A 21,683-nucleotide genomic window follows, 5' to 3' on the forward strand; every position below is an offset into this window, starting at 1 on the left:
TGCAGCTCCACAAGAGGCGTCAAATTAATTAACAATGACTTACAATACAAAGCACTTTGAACCGAGTGTGTGCCTTGACCAGAGCCAGATTGACGTGTGAACTCTGACCTCCCGCCCTCACTAATCAGTGGTAGCAGCAGAGGCCTGGAGGGCTGATGATGGCGAGTCCCCACTGACCCCGGGCCAAGAACAGAAACCCAGAAACCCAGAGACCCCACTGACACCCGGCCCAGACGTGGCTTTAAGTCTGACGTACCTCCCCAGTATAGTATACCTAAGCCTGTTGTGACTCTGTTCAGTTTCCCCGCTGCCGTTTAGAGGTCACATCACCAATGTGCAGGTACAGTAGATCTGTCTAGGCCTATAGAGAGGCTTGAATTGTTTGTTATATGATGCTGATGATGACACCTGAACAGGGCGAGACCTTTGTCTGTACACAAAGGTTGGAACACATTTCTCTCCCTCTTAAAAGGGATGGTTCAGCCGATTTTGATGTTTAGGTGAAATATCATCTGACCCTAAGTTGTCCTCGTAGGCCAGGAGGGAAAGCTTCTCCAGTTCTCTGTTCTCCACTTTGTTACCACAGCACAGGCTAACAGTTAACAGCACCCTCTCCAATAGACAGGATTCGATGGAAATTAAGTTAGCATTGTAGCTTTCACTACTGGTCTTTGAGAACAACTCAGGTTAAGATGATATTTCACCTAAACATGAAAATAGGCTGAACCATCCCTTTAAGTATTTTTACTTGATGGGGACCTGTCTTTTTCTCACCACTCACTTTCAATCCTCAAACACACAACACAAGTTACTTAAACTTGTTACTCAACTAAGTGGGTTCAGTGGACATCTTCCAGACAAAGCAATGATACGTGTCAGTTGTTTGCCGTTCAAAAAAAATAGGACATTACATTAACATTAAGTTAATGAAGTACCATATTCGTGGCGGCGGAGGTGGTGGTAAATACAGTAGGGGTCTGGTTTGGTCATCATCCATTCCACACTTTAACAATGGGTGCCGAACACAAATGCATACCTTTGTTCATAAAGTCAGAGTTGTCACAACTTAGATTTAAAATGCTTAAGATATGGAAGTTTTTCTAAATGTGGACAGAGAATCTGAAAATCATGTAGTAAAATGATAGGCTACGTTTGCTTTCAAACTACAGTATAGGTTAATTTCACATGGACAGCATATGCAGTAATGTGACTCACTCACAAATCCAGCAATGTGACTCATTAATAGATCCTTCCCCATTAATCCTCTTATTCAATGTGTGTAAACAATATGTATTGGGAATGGGTTGAGAATCATGGGAATACATTTCCCATGGGGCCTACGATATTAACGGGATAGTTCACTTGTTTACATGTTATAGTCAGATGGTTCCTTACCCTGAAAGTACTCTGTGGGCCAGGAGATAGGCACCACTAACTTCAGCTAACCTTAGCCACCGCTAACATAAAAACAATGAGTGTGAATGGGATCAGTAGACAAAGTTCAACATTGAACAGCATTGCACCAAATCAAATCAACTCAAATGATCTTTGGGACTTGGTTGGTACAGGTAGTTACATTGATGTGATTTGGCCACAGATTAAACTTTGTCTACTGATCCCATTCACATTCATAGATTAGTAGTTAGTAGTGGCTTTTTAAACAACTTAGTTGGATGACAGTTTGTCCTGGCCCATGGACTACTTTCAGGGAAGGAACCATCTGAGTTTAAGGTGTAAAAAAGTGAACTATCCCTTTAAACGTTGACCATCCATGAGAAGTGGTAAAGTTGCTTTGAAGAAACTGAAGCCTCATAGTAGTGATGTGGCCGGTTTTGAACGGCCACCTCCTAATCAATATTTCAATTTAGGGCATCTATCTTCCTATCAAGAGAGAGTTGTGGTTTATATACTATACACTACATGTAGGAAAGTCATGAAAACTTGCCTACATCAAGATGTTGTCCAGTGAATAACAAAGTCTTATTACAAGTGTTATTACAGCACAGCATGGGCAACCTGAACCTGAATAACACCTGCTGACAACCTGCTTCCATGTCCCATCTCCTCATGGCACAGGCATCATTGCATCAAAAACATTAGTAAACATTAGCGTCAATTGGCTGTTTGATGGATTTGTCATACAAAAACAAGCTGTAAATACACTTGTCGGAATAAGGGACTTGGGAACACAAAACACTCTGCTCGTAATTAGTTAGTCAGAGGCCAGGGAGGGGGAAATGCAACATTTTCAGGTAAACTGTGTGGGTGAGGTAAACTTCTTTCTGAATGCCATGGGCACACACAAGCACACACACAAGCGTGCGCACGCACACACACACACACACACACACACACACACACACACACACACACAGGGGGCTTGAGGGTGTTAGGGGCTGTTATTCATTATCCACACGCCTGCATTCCAGGGTTCTGGACAAAAGGAGTTATCGCCACCATCACTGGGAGCATAAGAGAGGGAGAGGGGGGATTTAAGCAGGTTCTCAAACAAGATGCCCCCACCTGATAACCTTAGCACCACGGTTGCACCATTCCCACATGTCCTAATGCATTCACAAATCACAGGGGGAGAGAGAGAGAGAGAGAGAGAGAGAGAGAGAGCTGTGTGAACATTAACAAGGAATGGAAGTGATGGTGAAAGATAACATGACCCCCCCACATGACCCCCCCCCCCTCCCCACCCCCATCTACTGAAACACACACACACACACACCCCCTATCCCCTCCTCCTCCTCATTGCAGGAAGTGACCAAGAGGGCCACGACAAGTGCAGGAGCCTTACGTTTGTGACAAGGCTCTGTGTGACTCAAGCATTGCACATCGTCTTTAGAATGCCAACCAAACCACCCCCCCCCCCCTCCCCCCTCCCCCCTCCTCTCCTCCTCTTTTTCCCTTTGTATCTGGGATTTATTGTGAAATCCTGATGGACCAACTCCATTCCTGAAATTCTGGTCCCGAGAGTGTGCTTAAACTTTTTTTGTTCTGTTTACACACACACAAATCATTCAGATCATTCAGGGGCCTGGTGGATAGGATCTGGGAAGCTGGGATTCACATCGAAAGAATCCGCTTAGTGGAGTCACTGATGTGCCTCTGTCACATTTTAAATGAGATTCATTAAGGTATGACACATTTGTGGATGAAACTCATTCTTCACTATCATCTTTCCATGATTTCCTGAGAATATCATGATAACAATGGTGACATAAAAAATACAGTAAAGGCAGGCAGGATGAGGTCAGACTATATTTAGGGGCAAAGACATATTGTGTGGTTTCTCCAAATCAATAATGACACAGTATGCCATACATCTGGAAGACCATGCAGAGTGCAGAATGAGCTGGCTGTTTACTATTGTGTAATAAAACGTTTCTGTGTGTGGATTATGTAATTATAATCAGTCTAGTTTATGACTTTTCATTCATTCATATATTCATTCATTTGTAATTAATCCACTGGCCCCGCATCACTGATGGAGAAACCATATATGGCAGATCAATTAGAAAGATAGCAAAATCATGACTTTTACGCACAAGTAACCCGCCTCACCTTTCTTGAACTCCTCCAGCATGGCATCCAGCTTGGTGTCATTGAACACAAAATGCAAGGGGTGGCTGTAAAACTTAGTGATGGTTTTGAGCGGGGTGGAATCATCTGGGTCCACGAACGCCAGGTCCTTGACGAACAATAGATCCACAATATTAGACCTCTCCCCCTCAAACACGGGGATGCGCGTGTAACCGCTCTCCATGATTTCGGACATCATGTTGAAGTCAAGGATGGCGTCACCTGGAATCATAAAACAATCTCTTAGCGGCGTCATCACGTCCTCCACGGTCTTAGTCCTGAGCTCCAGGGCTCCCTGAATAATGTTCAACTCCTCTTTGACCAAATCATTATACGGATCCGTGACCCGCAGCATCTCCAAGAGCTTCTCCCGGTTGTACACGGTCCCTATCTCCTGGCCCAAAAGGTAATCTAAAAGTTTGCTCACTGGGTACGACGCAGGAAAGGTGAGCAGCATGAAAAACTTGGTCAGGAATATTGTATTGGCACCAACGGCGAGGCCATGTCTTGAACATATAGCTTGGGGCACAATCTCGCCGAAGATGACTATTCCAACGGTCGACATCACCACCGCAATTAACCCAGAACCTGCTATATCATCCAATAGGATTGTGAGAGTTGTATTCACCAGGACGTTCCCCAGGAGAAGTGAGCATAGCAAGTAATTCCCTTGGCTCCTAACTGGCTCTATCTTTTTGGCATAATTCTTCTCTTTCTCCGTGCCACAATTCTGGACTATTTGGAGCTCCATTGGGTCCAGTGCCATCAGTCCCAAGTTCAACCCACTGAACATTCCCGACAGACAAAGTAACATCGAAATAAAGATGACTTGAAGCCAGAAAGGCAACAGAAACTTCTTCTCTTCCACCACTATAACCTTAGTGTCATCTCCATCATGGTATATCCAGGTGTTCTCCGTCCAAGGGTCGTGCAGACCATTAGACACGGCAGGTACCGAGGTGGCGACGCAAAGGTAATATGATTTACTCCTCTCCGTCTTTCGCAGGGGTTTGACCTCAATTTCAACTACTCCGGACGTTCTGCGATTTAGGATGATGTTGGGCACTATGATTATGTCCGAGGTCCTGATGCCGCAGGGATTGCCGGATGTATCCTCCTGGCTCTGGTTATCCCCCGACGAGCTGTCAATGTTCCCAACAACTCGGGTTCGCTCATGTTCCGTAAATGCAATTTTGGACCAGGTCTCGTTGTTTATGTTTTGCCCGTATACCCTCAATTTCACACGAGACCGTTCGCTCACCCGCAGGTAGCCCCTGTCCATGAAGGAAATGTCGTCCGTGTCCTCGAGCCTGAGGCCGATAATGACTGTATCATGCTCGGACCCTTCCTTGCCACTGGTCGGGGTGACCAAACAGCCGCTGACAGTTAAGAAAATCATCGTCAGAGCTCGAACCCGGCTAAGTGACGCCATTTTTGCAGTGGGTACTGGGGCTGACGGCTCTGCCATGTTGATAATGGGCAACCTCCTGAATGAAAAGGGCTTTTAAAAATCAGAGCCAATCGGAGTCCGCCTTCATCTCCTCCGAGGGTTGCCGTGACTTGTGCATCGGGACCTGCCTGGTTCCACTACGCGTCCGAAACTGTTTACTCTTCAGCACAGGCTATGTGCGAACTCGTGCCTCCCCCGATGTCCCCTAGACAGGCGAAGGCGCTATCCAATCCAGTTGAGAAGCTGGACGGGGGCGGGGTGTGCGCGGCCGCTGCAGCGAATGAAATTCCAAAACAAGCGCACCTCAAGCGAAAAAGCGAAAGACAGGACTTTCCTCGTGACTTTTTTAGACAGATTTTGTAGAGGCAACTCATATATAATGAATTGTGGTAGGCAAATGTATATTATATATGAGATAACAGGGGATAGTGACGCGGCTGCGTCGTTTGCCACTGTTTCAGAGCAGGGTGCAGGGGAGAGATGCGACAGGCGCATGTAGCCTCTATGTGCCAATTTTCATTATGGAATTCAGTCGCTTTGTGTTTAAACAATATTGTCTGCAAACAAGGCTAGTCTGGATCTAGTTTTATAGAGAATATCTAAAAAAGTAGAAGAGTTGGTTAGTCTATAATAAATAGGTTGCTGATGATTGTCTGAGTGAAAGATGTGCGTCATGCGTAATAACGCACACCTAATTGCACAAAACGTTAATATAGAGTAGAGAGAGGGAGGGGTGTTTTCATGTATTTTATGTTGTTTATGCATGTTGTTAAAAATCATTTATTGAACAAAAGAGAACATGTAAATTAAAAGTTTTGTTGATTATTCATCATTGACAAAAAAAAGTGGCGCAATTTACGAAAAGTTTTCTTCAAACTTCTGAGAACTCATACAGACAGGGTACAGACCATGTAGGTAGTACATGAATAATATTAATCGCCTACGTCAGTATCTAACTCAAATAGGAATATCACTACAATGAAGAAAGACGGACAGGTGATGATTTGACAAGGAAATAATGTTTAAACCTACAGGTGTCCTCCCACAAACCATCTTAAAGTCGAAATGAATAGGACACGTGAACTATTATCAAAACGCAATGCTTTTGAATACTAACAATACTTATTTAATTAGGAGACAGGACACAATTAAGACATAAGACAATTCATCATGAATTACAATTATGCATACAGTCTTTATGATTATTCTTGTAACACCCTGACTCCTTGTCATCAGTTGCAGCAAGACTTCTTTGTGCCACAGCACCCCCCAGTGGTCGAAGGCGCACTTGCACTCTTCAGCTGCAGCAGCAGTTCAAAGGGATTCACAGTGCTCACCTGGAATAAGAAGAACGCGTGGTTTCAGATCAAATCACAAAATTGACATATTTACAGTACATCAATATCAATACAGTGCATTAGTACCGTAACATAACAAACGTTAGCGTTTTCCAATGAAAATCCATGACATTTAGGAATTTACTAAATGAATCATTATTAACTAAATGTTAATATAGCTTGTATTTATTTTTGCAGGGTTCTTCTATGCAAATCCATGTCCGAATGCAGTCAATGGTCACATATTGTGATGTCTGACTAAGTCTTTTTTTTTTTTAATCTAATCTTGGGTTTATCTTATCTCTGTTTTCCAGTAGCTGCATGTACAAAAGCGTACCTTACAACTCAGAATACTCTACAGCATGATTTTGGCTTAGCTTTAACAACGTTTTTTGAGAAAACTATAATTTTTCAATCAGAGGTTTTGTAAACAGTCTAAAAATGCATTGCATATCATGGAAACACAAGACGCAGTATTCAAAACTCCCATTGGATTATTTCTCATTGAGTCTATTAGAAATATTACGGTGAAGATGGCCGACTTTGCCCCAATTTGACTAATCTTTACATGCAAAATGGGGCCCTCTGTATGTACAGCTGGACCTAAAAGGTTTATTACTGTAAGAGATCTGAGCATGACCCCAGCCTCTGTATCGGAAAGGCCCCTCCAGTTCTGTTCACTTGAAACAGAAAGTCTAATGGTCAACATGGGAGTAAATCTGAATAAAATACTCTCCACCACTCCCCTGAATACCAAGACTGAAAACATTCTCCCCAGATTGAGGAATGTGTATGATTACAGAGACATTAACAAACCAGAAATAGTCTTTCTTATATGTGTATGTATGGACTGTGTGACCATGAGGCCTGATAAGACGGCATTCCATTGGCTGAAGGGAGGACATTCCTTCCTGTTCAAGGTTCCCAGCATGACTACACAGTCTGGTTATGACTCTAGGACAGCTGCTTGACCTTGCCTCTCGGTGGTGTGTGAGAGTGTGAGTGTGAGGGTGAGTGTGAGTGTGTGTGTGTGAGTGTGTGTGTGAGTGTGTGTGTGTGTGTGTGTGTGTGTGTGTGTGTGTGTGTGTGTGTGTGTGTGAGTGGGTGGGTGTGTGTGAGAGTGTGAGTGGGTGGCTGTGTGAGAGTGTGAGTGTGAGTGTGAGTGTGAGTGTGAGTGGGTGTGGGTGTGGGTGTGTGGTGTGTGTGTCAGGCTCTTTGCTCACACTGCAACCATCAACCACACCAGCCTCTGGTATTCATAGAAATACATTAAGTCAAACATTCAAGTGAATTCAAACTTTAGCATGACTCCTTCAAATGAAATGACATAAAATACAACTCCCTTTGGTACAAACCTTGGGTTTGACACCACATCCAGCACCTGCTCCTGGTGGTTGGAAAGTAAATTCCTCAGCGAACCTGGTATGAGACAGGATGTTGGTCACCTCCTTATCCACCTGAACCACCTCATCCACCTGTGAGTGAGAGAGAGAGAGAGAGAGAGAGACACACACACACACACACATACACACACACACACACACACACACACACACACACACACACACACACACACACACACACACACACACACACGATTACTTACTATACAGTATGTGATGTACACAAATGAAAGACACCCTTAGAGAACAGAGCCATTCTAGATGCAGATCCCTTATACAAACCTTGAAGGTGTACTGACAGTCAAACTCCAGGCTCTTCTCCGAGCCAGTGATGTTGCCATTGTAAACCACAAGAGACTCCTTGGAAGTGCCTTTGGGGATCTTGAAGAGACGGTAGGTTGCCGATACAAACTTGAAGTCACCTGCAATTCACAAAGAAGATACAGAATTAAGCTCATGAAGAGGATCAAACCTTCAAACCCGGAATAACCTTTTTTTAGATGGTAATTTCTAAAAACCAGCAGCCAATCAGTACTGCACATCTCACCGAGGACAGCCTCCAGCTCCTTGTTGTCCACATTGATGACAGTGGAAGTGACCAATCGGGGCCTGGTGAAGCCTACCTCCTCAGCCAATTGCACTAGGTCCTCCCACCAAAGTGCGCCACTGATACACTCACCTAACAAAACAACGACCATAAATACTATTAGTATTATTATTATTATTATTATTATTATTATTATTATGTTATTGGCTCTTGCATTTTTGTTTAGTAACTCAAGCTCTAAACAGTGTATGTGATTTGATACAGCAGTGATACTCAATCCTGGTCCTGGAGTGGGTCCAGGTTTTCGCCGCAGCCTGAATGAACTAATCAACTGATCTTTAACAGCTCTTGATAAGCTTCAAAAGGTGTCACTGCCGAGCTGTGGCCAATAGCCGTACTGTACGGTGGCTCTCCAGGGCCAGGATTGAGGATCATTGCGTAGTGGGGTCACCAGTGTTACAGCACGTACCCCACAGGACTTTGTGGCTTTTGATCTCATCTGTAAGTCTGCCGCTGCTGTAGACATCACTGAAGTACAGCTCACCTCCCTCCTGACAACCGAAAGAAAAACAACACCACCAAGCAGAGGTGCATTTCTCATTTACGTTTGTTTAACGTTAGCGTTAGCATTTAAGTGACGCGTGTGAAATAACATGGCAGAAAGGTGCATTGAAGTGTGTTGAGTGTGTTTTGTGATGTCAACATGCACGGGACAATTACCACATTGTACCTTTAGAACGTGGTAAGCCTCACTCAGTACTTTCTTCTTGTCTGGGGAGAGATTCACCACACAGTTGGATCTGGAATGTGAGACAAAACACACATGGGTGAAGGTATCAACAATCTTCTTGAAAAATTTGTATTTGAGTGCTGTGACGATGACATCATAAAAAAATGACAGAAGTACATTTTCATGAGTAAATGTTTGTCTTACATAATGATGTCAAAGGAGTTCTCCTTGAGTCCGGCGTCCGTGAGAGCCTCGATGTACCCTTGAACGAAATCCACATTTGGCTTCTTGTAGCCAAACTCCTGCATGTGGTGGTCCACATACTTCCGGGCTACATCAAGCTAGAAAACAGAAACAGAGCAGAGGAAAACGTAAAAAAAAAAAAAAAAAAACTCCTTTCGGCCAAGTTCCCCCCAATACTGAACTCAAAAACATTGCCCCTTAAACTAAAGTACAAATAAAGTTATATTGAATTTGAATGGTCAGCCCCACAGATAATAGGATTGATTTTCCCAGACTACCTCTCACTTTATAATGAGAAGTGTGTCCATGTGTCTACTCTATACCTGGTCCTCTGTTATGTCGATCCCAGTGACATGGCCCTTCTCTCCCACCAGTTGGCTGAGCATGTAACAGTCCCTGCCACTCCCGCTGCCCAGGTCCAGCAGCCTGCAGCCCTCCAGACACTCGGGGACCACCAGCCCACAGCCATAGTACCTGGAGGAGAAAACACCAGAAGGCCATTGGTGTCTGTATGTACTGAGTCTATGTGATATGAAGCACTAAATGTAATGCATGTGCTCTTAACTGAGAAGCTTGGCTTGCTTTTTTGGGGGGTCTATGGTTTGGTGTTAGATCATATTGTTTGTATTGTATTTATCGTTTATAATGTTTTGTATTGTTCTTGTTGTGAAGCACTTTGCTACACAAATACATTTGATTAATTGATTGATTGATTGATTGAATGAGCTTTGGATGAACATGTCTGCTAAATGAACAAGGGCTACTGAAGCTAACATAAACAAAAGCAATGCTAAGCTAAAGTTATAAAAATGCATGTTATAGACATGTTATTACAGAAGCACAACAATGTACTGTAAAGTGTAATAGAGGTCAACGAACTTTGAGGACACTTCAGGGTGAACCTTCGTCAAGGCCTGGCGGATGAAGCCAGCGATCGGTCTGGCTGGGGCGACGCAAGCATCTGTCTTCAGGTCAGAGGTCTTCGTCAGTTTTTTCCCATAGTACTCCTAAAGTCAATTCAAACATCTCAATGCTTCTGCTGCCAAAGTCCGGGGCAATAAAGAACTTTGAACTTTGAATTACACACAGAGATTATTTATGATCATATTAAACCCTTATTTAATAAATCAACAATTATTAACAAATCCACTCGTATGCCGTGGCCCAGTACCTTGACATCCACATGAATCGTTGAATCAACGAAGCTTTTTTTACATTTACTACAAAACAAACAGCAATATGAAACAGACGTCACCACGACAGAATAATTCAATAAGCGACAAGCAGGACAACATTGATCGTGTGTCAGATTGTGATACTACAGTTTCTTAATTTCACCCACATAAACGCAAATTTCCCAACAGATGTTTGAACAACACCGTTATGTAACACAATTTGTACCGAGGGTTGTTTTGTAACGAGGGTTGTTATAAGAATCAATTGCATATAAACATATAATTACATTGCATATAAAACGTTGTTTTACTGTGCATAATTCTCTCGTTCACAACGTTCCAAGTCACCCTAGCGAGGACGGTGGCAGAAATCGAAAAAAATACTGTACAATTATTCTCAGTTCTAACTGTACAGTATTAGAATAAACGCTAGTCTTGGGGAAGTTACAGTACCTGTTTTCAGCCATCGTGTCCTTAAATGATCAGTCTGAGTCAGAGTCACATATTGATAAGAGTCATTCATGTTTACATCCTGATGAACTGACCGCCCCCTGCCGCACCTCCTTCAAATTAAAAGTCATTTGCTCCAATTTGTTATAGAATCAATGTTACATTTGATATAGAATGTGTGTGTGTGTATGTATGTATGTATGTATGTATGTATATATATATATATATATATATATATATATATATAGATATATATATATATATAGATATATATATATATAGATATATATATGTGTGTGTGTGTGTGTATATATATATATATACACACACACACATACATATCTATCTGTCTGTCTATCTATATATATACGATAATTATACATAGCCTATATCAAATGTAACATTGATTCTATAACAAATTGGAGCAAATGACTTTTAATCTATATCTATCTATCGTGGCATCGGTTTTCATCTTACCTTGATTGCATACGCAATTTCATCTTGCCCTTGATTGCATATGCAATTCTCAATTCAAGTCATTTCCCCCCCATACATTGTATGCCTGTACAGTAATTCATACACATAATATGTATAACTGTGAGATAAATAGAAAAAGAAAACATGACAGGAGACATTTAGGCTTTTAAAGGCATGTTTATTGAACATGTGTCAATTTGGCTGTTGTTGTAATAAAAGGCTTATGAACAGAAGACCCAAAGAAAATGTGCACAACCACCTAACTGTACATACCCTTGTGGAAAAAAAAAAGAAAAATGTCTTTGGCTGTTTGGTGCCCCTGATTACAAGACTTAGTGTCTCATTAGTCCAACAGGTTAGCTATATCTGTCTGTTATCTTTCACACTTCAATGATTAACAAGGAGTGAAAGTTTCATTTCATTATTTACTCAAGGAAACAACAGTAGATTATCCGTAAAACAAAAGGAAATTAGTCTTAATCATTGGATAACAAAAAAGGCTAATGATTGCAACTGACATACTGGTTGACACAGATTCAAAAGTAGCTATTTTTTTGGTTCATAAATGAGTCACAGAATAATATCTATACATGATTCGTCAATAAGTGGTTGAAAAGCTTTACGATTCCATTAAGTGAATTGACAAAGGCATCTTTTGATATGCACGTACCACAATCACAGGTTATTCTCTTCATACAACAAAATGCATAAATATTCAAAGCACTTAAGAATGTGTTTTAGGCCTAGCTATGGGGTGGAAATGAAATCCGAAAAAAACCTCCAATATTCTTGTAAAATTGCACAGGATTAAACAGAATGCACCTATCAGTGACAGCTCTCTGTGCTGGGTAATAATCTATTGATGACAGTCTGCTACATTGTTGAAGGGCAGTCGATCAATTAGTGGAGGTAATTAGGCTACATAATGTCTGTGCTCTGTAGGTTGGAAGGTATTCCAAAATATTCAAAAATATATATTGAAAAAGGAGGCTGGAGGCATACAATGTCAATGATAAACATGAGAACCAATCCTGAATAATTTCATTTTTCAGTCCGATGACTAAAGTACACAAACAACATCTTTGTATGGTATCTTATATAAAGCCGATGACACACAAAAAAAAAAATCATGGAATCCAAGTTACATTTTAACAAAACAATGTTTTGGTTCTCAAAACGTAACATCCTTACGGTCTTTTGTACCCGTTTTCCCCTACGGTGCAGCACCTTACATCTATAGTTATCTGCTCTCAACAACGTGACAATTTCATGTAGATGCGCAGTAGTACAATCATTCATTCATTGGAGCTCAAAATATCTTTGAGGAAGGACCAATCACGTCCTTTGACCCTGACAGGGGACCAATCATGTCCCTGATAAAAGGTCCATATAGTGTTACAGGCATTTCCCCCCACACACTGCAGAAAAACAAGACAAAACAAATCTTACTAACTAACAAATGATAACTGATTTGATGTAAATTAAGACTGGATTTGTATTTATACAAAACTTTTCTTGCGTGTGATCTTTACTTTAATTGCTCTGGTAAGAGTTAAATATTTATGTGCAAAATAAGAATCGCTTAACACAACATTTGTTAATGCACTTATTTCAACCCCGTGACGACATGGAGGAGAGTTTAAAAATAAAAATGTAACAAGCAAAGCCTCTCGTGATTTCGTACGTGATCTCGCGCGCCGTCCCCCGCGCATCTGTTCCTGTACAGTATATCAGATTGCATAAACACACACACACGACGCTGCACATTGCACACTTCGTCAAATGTATCTGCTCCAGTTGGATTTGTCCAGTACATTCCTTCCTGCCGACGGCACAGGAAGCAGCTGTGATTGGCCGCACTGGCGTGAACGTGCATTTCGTCTGTGACCCAATCAGTGACCGGGACGTCTGGTCAGCTTGCATAAGTCTTGACACTGTGTCACCAGATGCCAGCCTCTTAGTAAGGACATACAGGGGGAGGAGGCGTTCATACCAAGAGCTTGATGCAGTGTCAGCAGTCACATGACGCACATGCTGGTGACAGGCCAATCTTCTAGTCTTTTCTTTGCAGTAAGGCCACCGTTATGGGAAAGGGGCGTTGTCGACATCGGGCTTCTCGTCCAGACTCGGGAGGGACAGAACACAACGTCCTGCTCCGTCACACACACACACACACCAATGGTAGCCTGTTAGTCACACACACACCCCCCCTCAGTCGCACATCAAATCTCACACACAAACATACAGTACACACACACACACACACACACGTCTGTCTTGAAAAGAATGTATTCAGAGACTTCTGACATATACAGTACACACTCAAACACACTAAAGTCTGTCTTGACTCCTGCTCCAGTCTCTCTCTCTTTATCCCTCTCTTTCTCTCTCTCTCTCTCCTTCTCTCAGTGAAGGTGGTTGGGTCATCCCTGGGGTTCCGTGCTGTTGCCATGGTAAGGCCCCTCCTGCTCATTGATGGTGTGGAGGAGAAGGCACACTGGCGGGTGGGGGGTCCGTGGCGTCGGCGGCGGCGATGACGAGGGTCTGCACTCCTCCTCCCTCCTCCTCTCCGGACCCCCCAGCGCCTGTTCCTCGTCCCCCTCCGGAGGGGCGCGGTGACCGCAGCTGTCGCAGAAGTCGCCAGCCTCCGCCTCGTCGTCCTCCCCTTCGCAGCTCAGCAGGCTCTCCAGCTCCCTCAGCTCCTTCCCCTCCTGACCGCCGCCACCGCCGGTGGTGCTCCCGCCGCGGCCGCACACGCACACCTCGATCCCTGAGTCGCCTGTGAAGCGCCTGCGCCGGCCCCCACCGCGGACCCTCTCCTTGTCCTCGGCGCAGCCCTCTGTCCCCAGGTCCCTGAGCAGGGGGTCCTTGGAGCAGTCGACCATCTTCTCGGGGCCGACGGGCCCCTCAGCGGGGACCTGTTCCTGGGGCCCCGACCCGGGGCCGATGCCCCCCTCCTGGTGCGGCTGGAGGGGCTTGTGCCTGTAGCCAATGGTGGGGGTGTGGGGCTCCTCCAGGCTGGGTCTTGAGCAGAGTGTGTCTGAGACTGGAGGGACTGGAGTGGTCTGGATGGAGGGAAGCAGGCCGTCCTGCGGGTCAGTGGTCAGGGGGCTGGCCACCGTGGATGGGCCCGTGTGTATGGCGCTGTAGGGGGGCGGAGGGGTGCGAGGGCGGTTCACCACCTCCTCGTAGTCTGGCAGGAGGTAATTCGGAAGAAACCCTGGAAATGGGGAGAGATTAAAAAAGGAGAATTAGGATGAGAATAACCTTTATAAATATTATTATTTATTTTTTAAAAGAACATTTCAAGGAAATCATGACTGGGTTGCTAATCAGTTTCAAAGTATTAGGCCTACTGGTTGACACTTTCATTCAGATCAAAATGTAATGCGGAGCCACAGTCAAGACAAGTAAGTCAGTGTCAAGTACTGTATTGTGGGGCTTCCATTTCACCATTCCAACAAAAAGAGACAATGGTACCCAGTCACAGCCTGTGGTTACCGATGGGAAAATAAAACAGTAGGAACTCAAACCGGGGGGGGGAGGAGTGTTATGATGGGAGGGTGAACACGTCAACGGTTTGCGATTGGGGGTGGGGGGATGGTGACAGGGAGGGGGGGGTGGTGACAGGGAGGGGGGGGGGGGTCCACCCCAAGCAGGAACGGTTTTCTAGGTCATTTGCTAAGAGCCTGAGTGCGGCCATGAGACGGTGTAGCAACGGTTGGCAAGGACCCAAGACACAGTGGTTTCCTGAAAACTGGGGCATGTCAACAGGGCCGGTCCGACGCTATAAATGAAACCGCTGGGCGCGCAGGGCTAAACAAACGAGCGGCCGATGTGGTAGGGCCGGCCGAGACAGCGGCAACCGACTCCGGTTGCTGCAATTGACAGCTAAGCTAACAGGAATAACCACACACACACACAAAAAAAATCTCTGGGAGGACACCGTGTCAATCTCGCAAGCTGCTACTGCAGCACAGAGCGACTGGTGGGATTCAGCTCGACAGAGAGAGAGAGAGAGAGAGAGAGGGAGAGGGAGAGAGAGAGAGAGAGAGAGAGATGCCTTCCCTTCCTGGAAATGGGCACTGTGAATAAGCACCAACTCTCATGTTGTGGGTGTCATATGCACTATAAATAACACACGCACTAGTGTCAGGTGAAGGGTGGTGGGGGGGTCTTACTGAAGATGTATGTTAGGCCTGTGTGTGTGTGTGTGTGTGTGAGAATATAGCGGGTGTCATATGGTGACCTCGTGTAGCCTCAGGTGGGGAGGACGGGACTACTTACTGAAGAGGAAGGGCACGGAGGTGTAGTTGTGCGCCTCGCGGTAGGCGATGAGGTTGATCTCGTGCTGCCGCTGCTGCTGCTGCATGCGGTGCTTGGTGCGGCGGTGGTGACACACACAGCAGCAGCTCAGGATGAAGATGATGGCCCACACCAGCCAGAACCCTGGAGAGGAGAGACACACAATAGAATGGGTCAGAATTGAAAGGAATAGAAGAAAATAGAATGGGTTAGAATAGAATAGAACTGAGTGGAATAGAAAAGAATGGATTAGAATAGAACTGAATCTAATAGAAAAGAATAGAATGGAATAGAATAGCACTTTGTCTGTCGGTTACAACTGAAATGTGTCTTCTCTGCCCTGCTCTCCACTCGCCAAACAGAGGATACAGCAGTACAGCACTTAGTCAACTCTCCCTCATGTTGGCAACTGACGGCCCACAGCAAGAACCTTCGAATGTTAACATTCCAACAAATGTAATTGTCTCTGGACTTTCGGAACCATAAATGGACGCCTGAACTCTAAACTCTGTATTGCTGTAAATATCAGTAGAGCTCAGTGACTCCGATTGGTATACAATCCCAAACAACAGCCAAAATAAATACAGTTACAGGTCCACATTAGAGAGTCAAATCCCTCTAGGGTGAAATGTTTGAAAATCTTTTACCAGATTCAAGTTCACTCCAGTTTCTGCTGCTCTTGCACCATAGCTCGCTACATCAACACAGAGAAATTCAGAGGGAGGATGCAATTCCTGGCATGGTGGGGGGGGGGGGCGGGGGGGGGGTTTTGCAAAGCTTCAAAGAATGTAATAATTGAAAAGCAAGCATTTTGAAATTTTAGACATTTTTGAAATGTGCTGAATAAGCATGTGTGAGAAGACAGTGTCTCACCAGAGTGATTCCGGAGGGACCCACAACCCAGAAGGTGTGCATGTCTTTGTTCCAGCCCAGCGCTAACACACCTGATTTAACAATAATCATCAAGCTCATGATAAGTTGGATCAGGTGTGGGCTGGAACCAGTGTTAGAGAGAGACAGAGAGAAGGAAGGAGAGAGAGAGAGAGAGAGACACACATACACAAAGAGAGAGAGAGAGAGAGACAGAGACAGACAGAGAGAGGTCTTCTTACACCAGAGTTCATAGTAGTAGCTGCAGCACTGTGATTCCTGGCAGCAGTGACCCGACTCACATACGTAACTCTGGTTGTTCAGCCCCTCACAGTGCAGGATGCTCTGAAAACACAAAAAGAACAAATCAGATTAAAGCCCGAAGTTACAAGACTGCAGGGCACGTCGGCAGCACTGTCACAAGAGTAAAAACAGTCCATGAAAAAGTGAAACCCACAAATGATCAATAACGTAATAACAATATTTAGACGTAGCCCTGCGGGAAACCAGAAGAGCTGGCCGTTATTATGAAGAGGCATAAAGTGCGTACATCAATCATCGTGTCTATACACACGCGCTTGTGCTAAGCTGCTAGAATGCCATTAGCGTCCACGGCTCATATTTCCTCATCACTTATCATCATGTGGATTAGAAGGCGGAACCACTCAACACCACAGGCTTCGACTTGGAGGTGGTGGTGGTGGTGGGGGCGGGGGGGTCTAGACTTTTCATCCATACTGTTATGACGATGATATAACAAGAAAACATGTTTTCGACGTTCTCCACGTTAAATCGCCAAATATTGTCTTCCGAAGGTCTAACATCTGTAGGCGTGTAGTCATAAGAGACACCTTGCACACCACAGGGGGGGGGAAAAACAAACAAGTTCCTTTACTTAGCCAAAAACGTTAAAACGTTGGTAACCACTCTCCCCTAAACAGGACAGAGACAATTCTCACGAGCAATACACGCAACACACACATGATCATACTGTCTTCTAGGTCCCAAAGGGCCAGCTTGAAGAGAACACCCACACTGAGAAAGAACAGGATACAAATCAGAGAATAAAACACTGAAAAAGAAGAAGCACTAATCAAAACACCCTTCTGATGAGTAGAGATTTTGAAAGGAAACCCCCTGTTTTTTCTTCCAGATTAGATTAGATTAGATATCACATTCTGAGCAAGGTTAGCCATTTTCTATAGATTACCCGTGGTGTGTCCAGATTAAGAAGCATAGCGATCCTGGGTTCCTAAATCCAAGGCAAGTCCTTTCAACTCAAGCCTCATTATCCATGGAAGAAAACAGTGAAAGAGCACTCTCACACACACACACACACACACACACACACACACACACACAAAGCCCAAATAGGGGACAAGGATTGCTCTACGGAAATTTCCAAGCAACAGTGTATTGTGAGCTGCAAGCCAGAGGACTGCATGGTAATGAGCTGCTCCCTCTGTATTCAAAACGGCACGCCGAGTGTGTGTGTGTGTGTGTGTGTGTGTGTGTGTGTGTGTGAAGGAGGGAGGGAGGACAGTAACTCACACACATGAAAAGATCCCACCAACTCTTCTAGAAAAACACTTCTCCAGCCCTCATCATCCAAACTCAATTTCTTCAGCATTTTTTCATACCCCGGACTTTACCCTTCTCCACACAAGAGAACATACTGTGTTCCTACTGTAATGAAAACACGATGTTCTGTCCTGTTCCTTTGTGTCGATCCACTTCACTTGTTTTCCCTGACTCGCTCATATTCCCGACCGTGCATTTCCACTTGGCAAGCTTGGTCCTTTTTGCAGTTGTTGTATCCAAATAACAACCGCCCACCATTTGTTTACACTACACAACCAGCGCCGCGATATGGATGGCGTGGAATATCACTAGAGAACGGACGGAAAAAACGAAAAACCGCGGACAAGACGCTGTTGATTCTGAAGGCTTTTTTTGCCTCGACGAAAGTACTTTGAGTTGAGGATCAGGCAGAGAGCAAAGTTCAGGACTTTAGACGTTGAGGGTCAAGTACTTCCATGGAAAGGCCTTGTTGGCTGTTCTTGAGAGCCACAATCAAATCAGCATTCTTTGTGCTCATTTATCAGGCAAGCAGCTGTTTCAGATAGACCAATACTGTCATAACCTCCCATTTGAAAACAAGAGAAAACTATGAAAATAAAAGCCAGTCGATGCAACAACACTGAGCATGACAACCTAAAGGGGTACATTGTTTTTGTCATCCTGCGTTCTCAGATCAAAACAGTCCGAGGCACCCAGACAGTGACCGAGCAAAGAATCCTGATGGACAAGATTCCGTTGCCATCCAGAACTGGTTAGAACAATCAGTCTCTCTCATGCTACAGTACAAGATTATGGGCAGATTGAGTTACTGTTCCAGAACCCACAGGCATATTAGAAATTAATTAAACCTAATCGACCATAATGAGAAGCTGCTGAAACGCCCAGACAACGGGGGGCAGTCCGATATCACCGCTTGACTACCGAACATTGTTCTCTCTTGGACCGTGGCTCAAATGCTTAGAGTGTTCTTCACTGAAAATGATACAAGGCTGGATAGATCTGGCACGTAGCCTTATGTAGGCCAGACCTAAGGCTAATGCACAAAAAAAACAGTCTACTCTACAGTGTATTGACAAGCCATCGGGTGTGTGGGATGTGTGTTTGACTTGTTAATTTAGAACACCTGTGCCAAGAATGAAGACAATAACACTGATAAACCAAACTAAATAGCATCCACCAAACAGTTCCATTCCTGGGCCTTTAATACAAGCTTCATGTAGCTACCTGACCAGCAAAGAAATATATTGTCTACCATATCTTATACTCCCCACCCCTCATACATACTGTCCTTAGGGATGCAACGATCCGATCCTGAGCATTGGTAAGCAAGGGCTGATAGTGGCCTAAAATGCTGGATCAGGAATTGGGGATAGGGAATGCTATTTAACCATGGCGCAAACTGTCCTAAAAAATTGCCGCGCACATGCGTCGTCGACTGACAACTGAGGTGACATGCGAGTGCGGTGACCACAACAACAACGATAAGTTGTATGGCATAATTCTGTCATGTTGTATGCATTTCTTCTTATGCAATGTTATGGGGTGTCTAATCAATACGTTTCCCAGCTTGAGCATGATGCCGACTGTTTCTAGAAGGAGCAGAAGGATGCTAAGCATAGCGCGTCCACACACACACAGCTCGTTCACTGAAATAGAGAAAAAAATATAGACTTTTATCGGCTGACACTCAAAAGTTCAGTACTCCTGTTAGCCTTCCTATCAACTTGACAAAGTTGAAAGCTGACATCAAATTAACTGGCAACAAGAGGATACAGCATGCTAGTGAAAAAATGTTCTACCACAAACAGAACTCAAGGTTGCGGTCAGTACGGAACAAAACAACCGTGATGACACTACATTCATGACCACCCCACACATTCCTGTCTGGCAAGGGAATGCGCACCAGTAGGCTTGGCTAACCTAATGGTTGTGGTTGACGGTTGACCAAACTACACCTGTGGGATCAATGAACCACGTCAGAGACCTGCGGGACTGCTTACAGCCTTTGGCACAATTGCCATGAGATACGCTACACAGGCAACCAGGGTTTGATACCAAGATTGTAACACAATATTGGGAATGTACTGTATGAGCATTCAGGTGGGCAACTTTGATAGTGGCCAGCCATACAACTGTCCATGTGTTTCTCTCGAAAAACATAAGAAAGCTTTTATTGATGACAATTAAACAAAGGCTAAACTGGAAGAAATGTAGTCTGGGCTAAACCATCCCCCCATGACAACTGATTACCAAAACACATTAGACTACAGGGAGATTAGGGAGACTACAAACAAGTCTTCATATAGTAGTAGCAGTAATAGTAGTAGACTACAACCTTTCTTCAAAGCCCCGTGTGAAGATACATTTCAGACGAGGATACTGAAACTTGTGTAAGGATATTCTACATTATCTAGCGATAACAAATTGCATACAATGTTAATGTATGGACTTAATCAAGACAAGATAACTCATCTGTAACTCAACGACGTGTATTGATGATTACAGAGACATGCTAGATCGGGGAAGTTGCATCCAATTAGTGTGTGTTATTTAGTTACTCACAGACAGTGATAGTATTAGCTAGCATGACATTGTTTCACTTAGTACACTGGTATTACATCAACCATTGTTGTGTAGTAGCTAATGAAAGCCACTCGTACTGTGCGGACAAACTCGAGTCTCGAAACTAATGCTCTGCTCTCAAAGAGTTCGGCTATCTAGCTACTTCCAACCGGAAAGTGTTGTGCTTGATTTGACAGCTGTCAAGAAGCCAGATAGTGAGTTTACTATTAGATTGATTGACAAAACATGAAGCTAGCTAAACGTTTTAGATTTGAGGACTTCCGTCAACAACAGTAGTAGCTAGTCAACAACAACAGAGGGTAGTTGGCTAGCTAACAAGGTATGCTAACACTGACTAGCTGACAAGCTCCATACAGTGAACACTCCATGTAGTTAGCTAGCTGATCAGAACATTATCATCTCGTCATGAGCCGTTAATTTACATTAGCCAGCTAGCTACCGTAGCCAGTTAGTAAACTAGCTAAGTAGCTAGCTAGAGAGAAACTTTGCTATGCTAGCTTGATGTTGCTGACATGCATGATCCGAATATATCTTTGGGTTTGGCATGCTCAGAATCAGACTGACCGTACTTACCTCGTCTGTTGTTGAGTCGGTGGGACTGACAGGGGCAACAACGTGCAAAAACAATCCCATTTTAAGAGCCGAACATACAATGTCGTTCATTCCTCCGACCTGACTTGCGGAAAAACATAGGCAAAGAAGTTTGTTTTTCGCTAATCGTATCAAAATCTCCAACTAGTTTATGGCCCCGGACGCATTGGAAGGCCACCACATGCGCCGCCTCCTTGCTTGTGCGTAATTGGACATTTCAAGAAGGCACAACATTGGTGCAACTGGTTGCTCTTGGTGCCACTGGCTAATACAGCTGTTACACAAGCAGTTTCTTCGAACGGCTACTCTCTGGCTCCGCTAGGTGTGGCGTGGTTGGGTCACCTCCTGTACCA

General features: G+C 44.2%; 3 protein-coding genes across 5 annotated transcripts in view; all 3 read right to left on the bottom strand.

Moving 5' to 3' along the window:
* Positions 1 to 5,056, bottom strand: part of cnnm2b (cyclin and CBS domain divalent metal cation transport mediator 2b) — a gene marked incomplete at both ends in the record, with an annotated part of 26,400 nt that extends 21,344 nt beyond the window's left edge. Inside the window, 1 exon segment of the mRNA XM_083693503.1 lies at positions 3,571 to 5,056. Within this exon segment, the coding sequence (XP_083549629.1) occupies positions 3,571 to 5,056 (1,486 nt within the window).
* A 721-nt stretch (positions 5,057 to 5,777) lies between these two features.
* On the bottom strand, positions 5,778 to 11,008 carry as3mt (arsenite methyltransferase). Its single transcript, XM_083694064.1, has 11 exons — positions 10,927 to 11,008; positions 10,470 to 10,518; positions 10,178 to 10,305; positions 9,622 to 9,772; positions 9,260 to 9,396; positions 9,056 to 9,125; positions 8,795 to 8,876; positions 8,326 to 8,457; positions 8,061 to 8,200; positions 7,731 to 7,850; positions 5,778 to 6,375 (listed from the first exon to the last, which is right to left on the bottom strand). The coding sequence occupies exons 1-11, from the start codon at positions 10,938 to 10,940 to the stop codon at positions 6,271 to 6,273; spliced, it is 1,128 nt and encodes a 375-aa protein (XP_083550190.1). The 5' UTR covers positions 10,941 to 11,008; the 3' UTR covers positions 5,778 to 6,270.
* A 1,516-nt stretch (positions 11,009 to 12,524) lies between these two features.
* On the bottom strand, positions 12,525 to 21,573 carry wbp1lb (WW domain binding protein 1-like b). 3 transcript variants are annotated; one of them, XM_083693739.1, is made up of 4 exons: positions 21,313 to 21,573; positions 16,818 to 16,920; positions 15,688 to 15,849; positions 12,525 to 14,620 (listed from the first exon to the last, which is right to left on the bottom strand). In XM_083693739.1, exons 1-4 carry the CDS (start codon positions 21,400 to 21,402, stop codon positions 13,824 to 13,826), a joined length of 1,152 nt encoding a protein of 383 aa, XP_083549865.1. In that variant the 5' UTR covers positions 21,403 to 21,573; the 3' UTR covers positions 12,525 to 13,823. The 3 variants fall into 3 exon arrangements, with proteins under 3 accessions (XP_083549865.1, XP_083549867.1, XP_083549866.1); XM_083693741.1 differs by lacking the exon at positions 21,313 to 21,573 and adding an exon at positions 18,127 to 18,161; XM_083693740.1 differs by lacking the exon at positions 21,313 to 21,573 and adding an exon at positions 17,786 to 17,815.
* Positions 21,574 to 21,683: the final 110 nt, after the last annotated feature.

Source organism: Argentina silus (assembly GCF_951799395.1).
Source record: "Argentina silus genome assembly, chromosome: 22".
NCBI classification, from domain to species: domain Eukaryota; kingdom Metazoa; phylum Chordata; class Actinopteri; order Argentiniformes; family Argentinidae; genus Argentina; species Argentina silus.

Bases quoted from the DNA above. Each gene is read 5' to 3' on its own strand.
- as3mt (XM_083694064.1), bottom strand. The intron at 9,773-10,177 runs GTTCGTTGACCT...TTTCTCCTCCAG, and splicing joins CACCCTGAAGTGTCCTCAAA to GTACTATGGCTGTGGGCTGG. The intron at 8,458-8,794 runs GTACGTGCTGTA...TTGTTTTGTTAG, and splicing joins AAGCCACAAAGTCCTGTGGG to GTGAGTGTATCAGTGGCGCA.
- wbp1lb (XM_083693739.1), bottom strand. From the start codon at position 21,402: ATGAACGACATTGTATGTTCGGCTCTTAAAATGGGATTGTTTTTGCAC. The intron at 16,921-21,312 runs GTAAGTACGGTC...TTGTGTTTTCAG, and splicing joins CCGACTCAACAACAGACGAG to AGCATCCTGCACTGTGAGGG. The intron at 14,621-15,687 runs GTAAGTAGTCCC...CCCCATTTCCAG, and splicing joins CTCCGTGCCCTTCCTCTTCA to GGTTTCTTCCGAATTACCTC.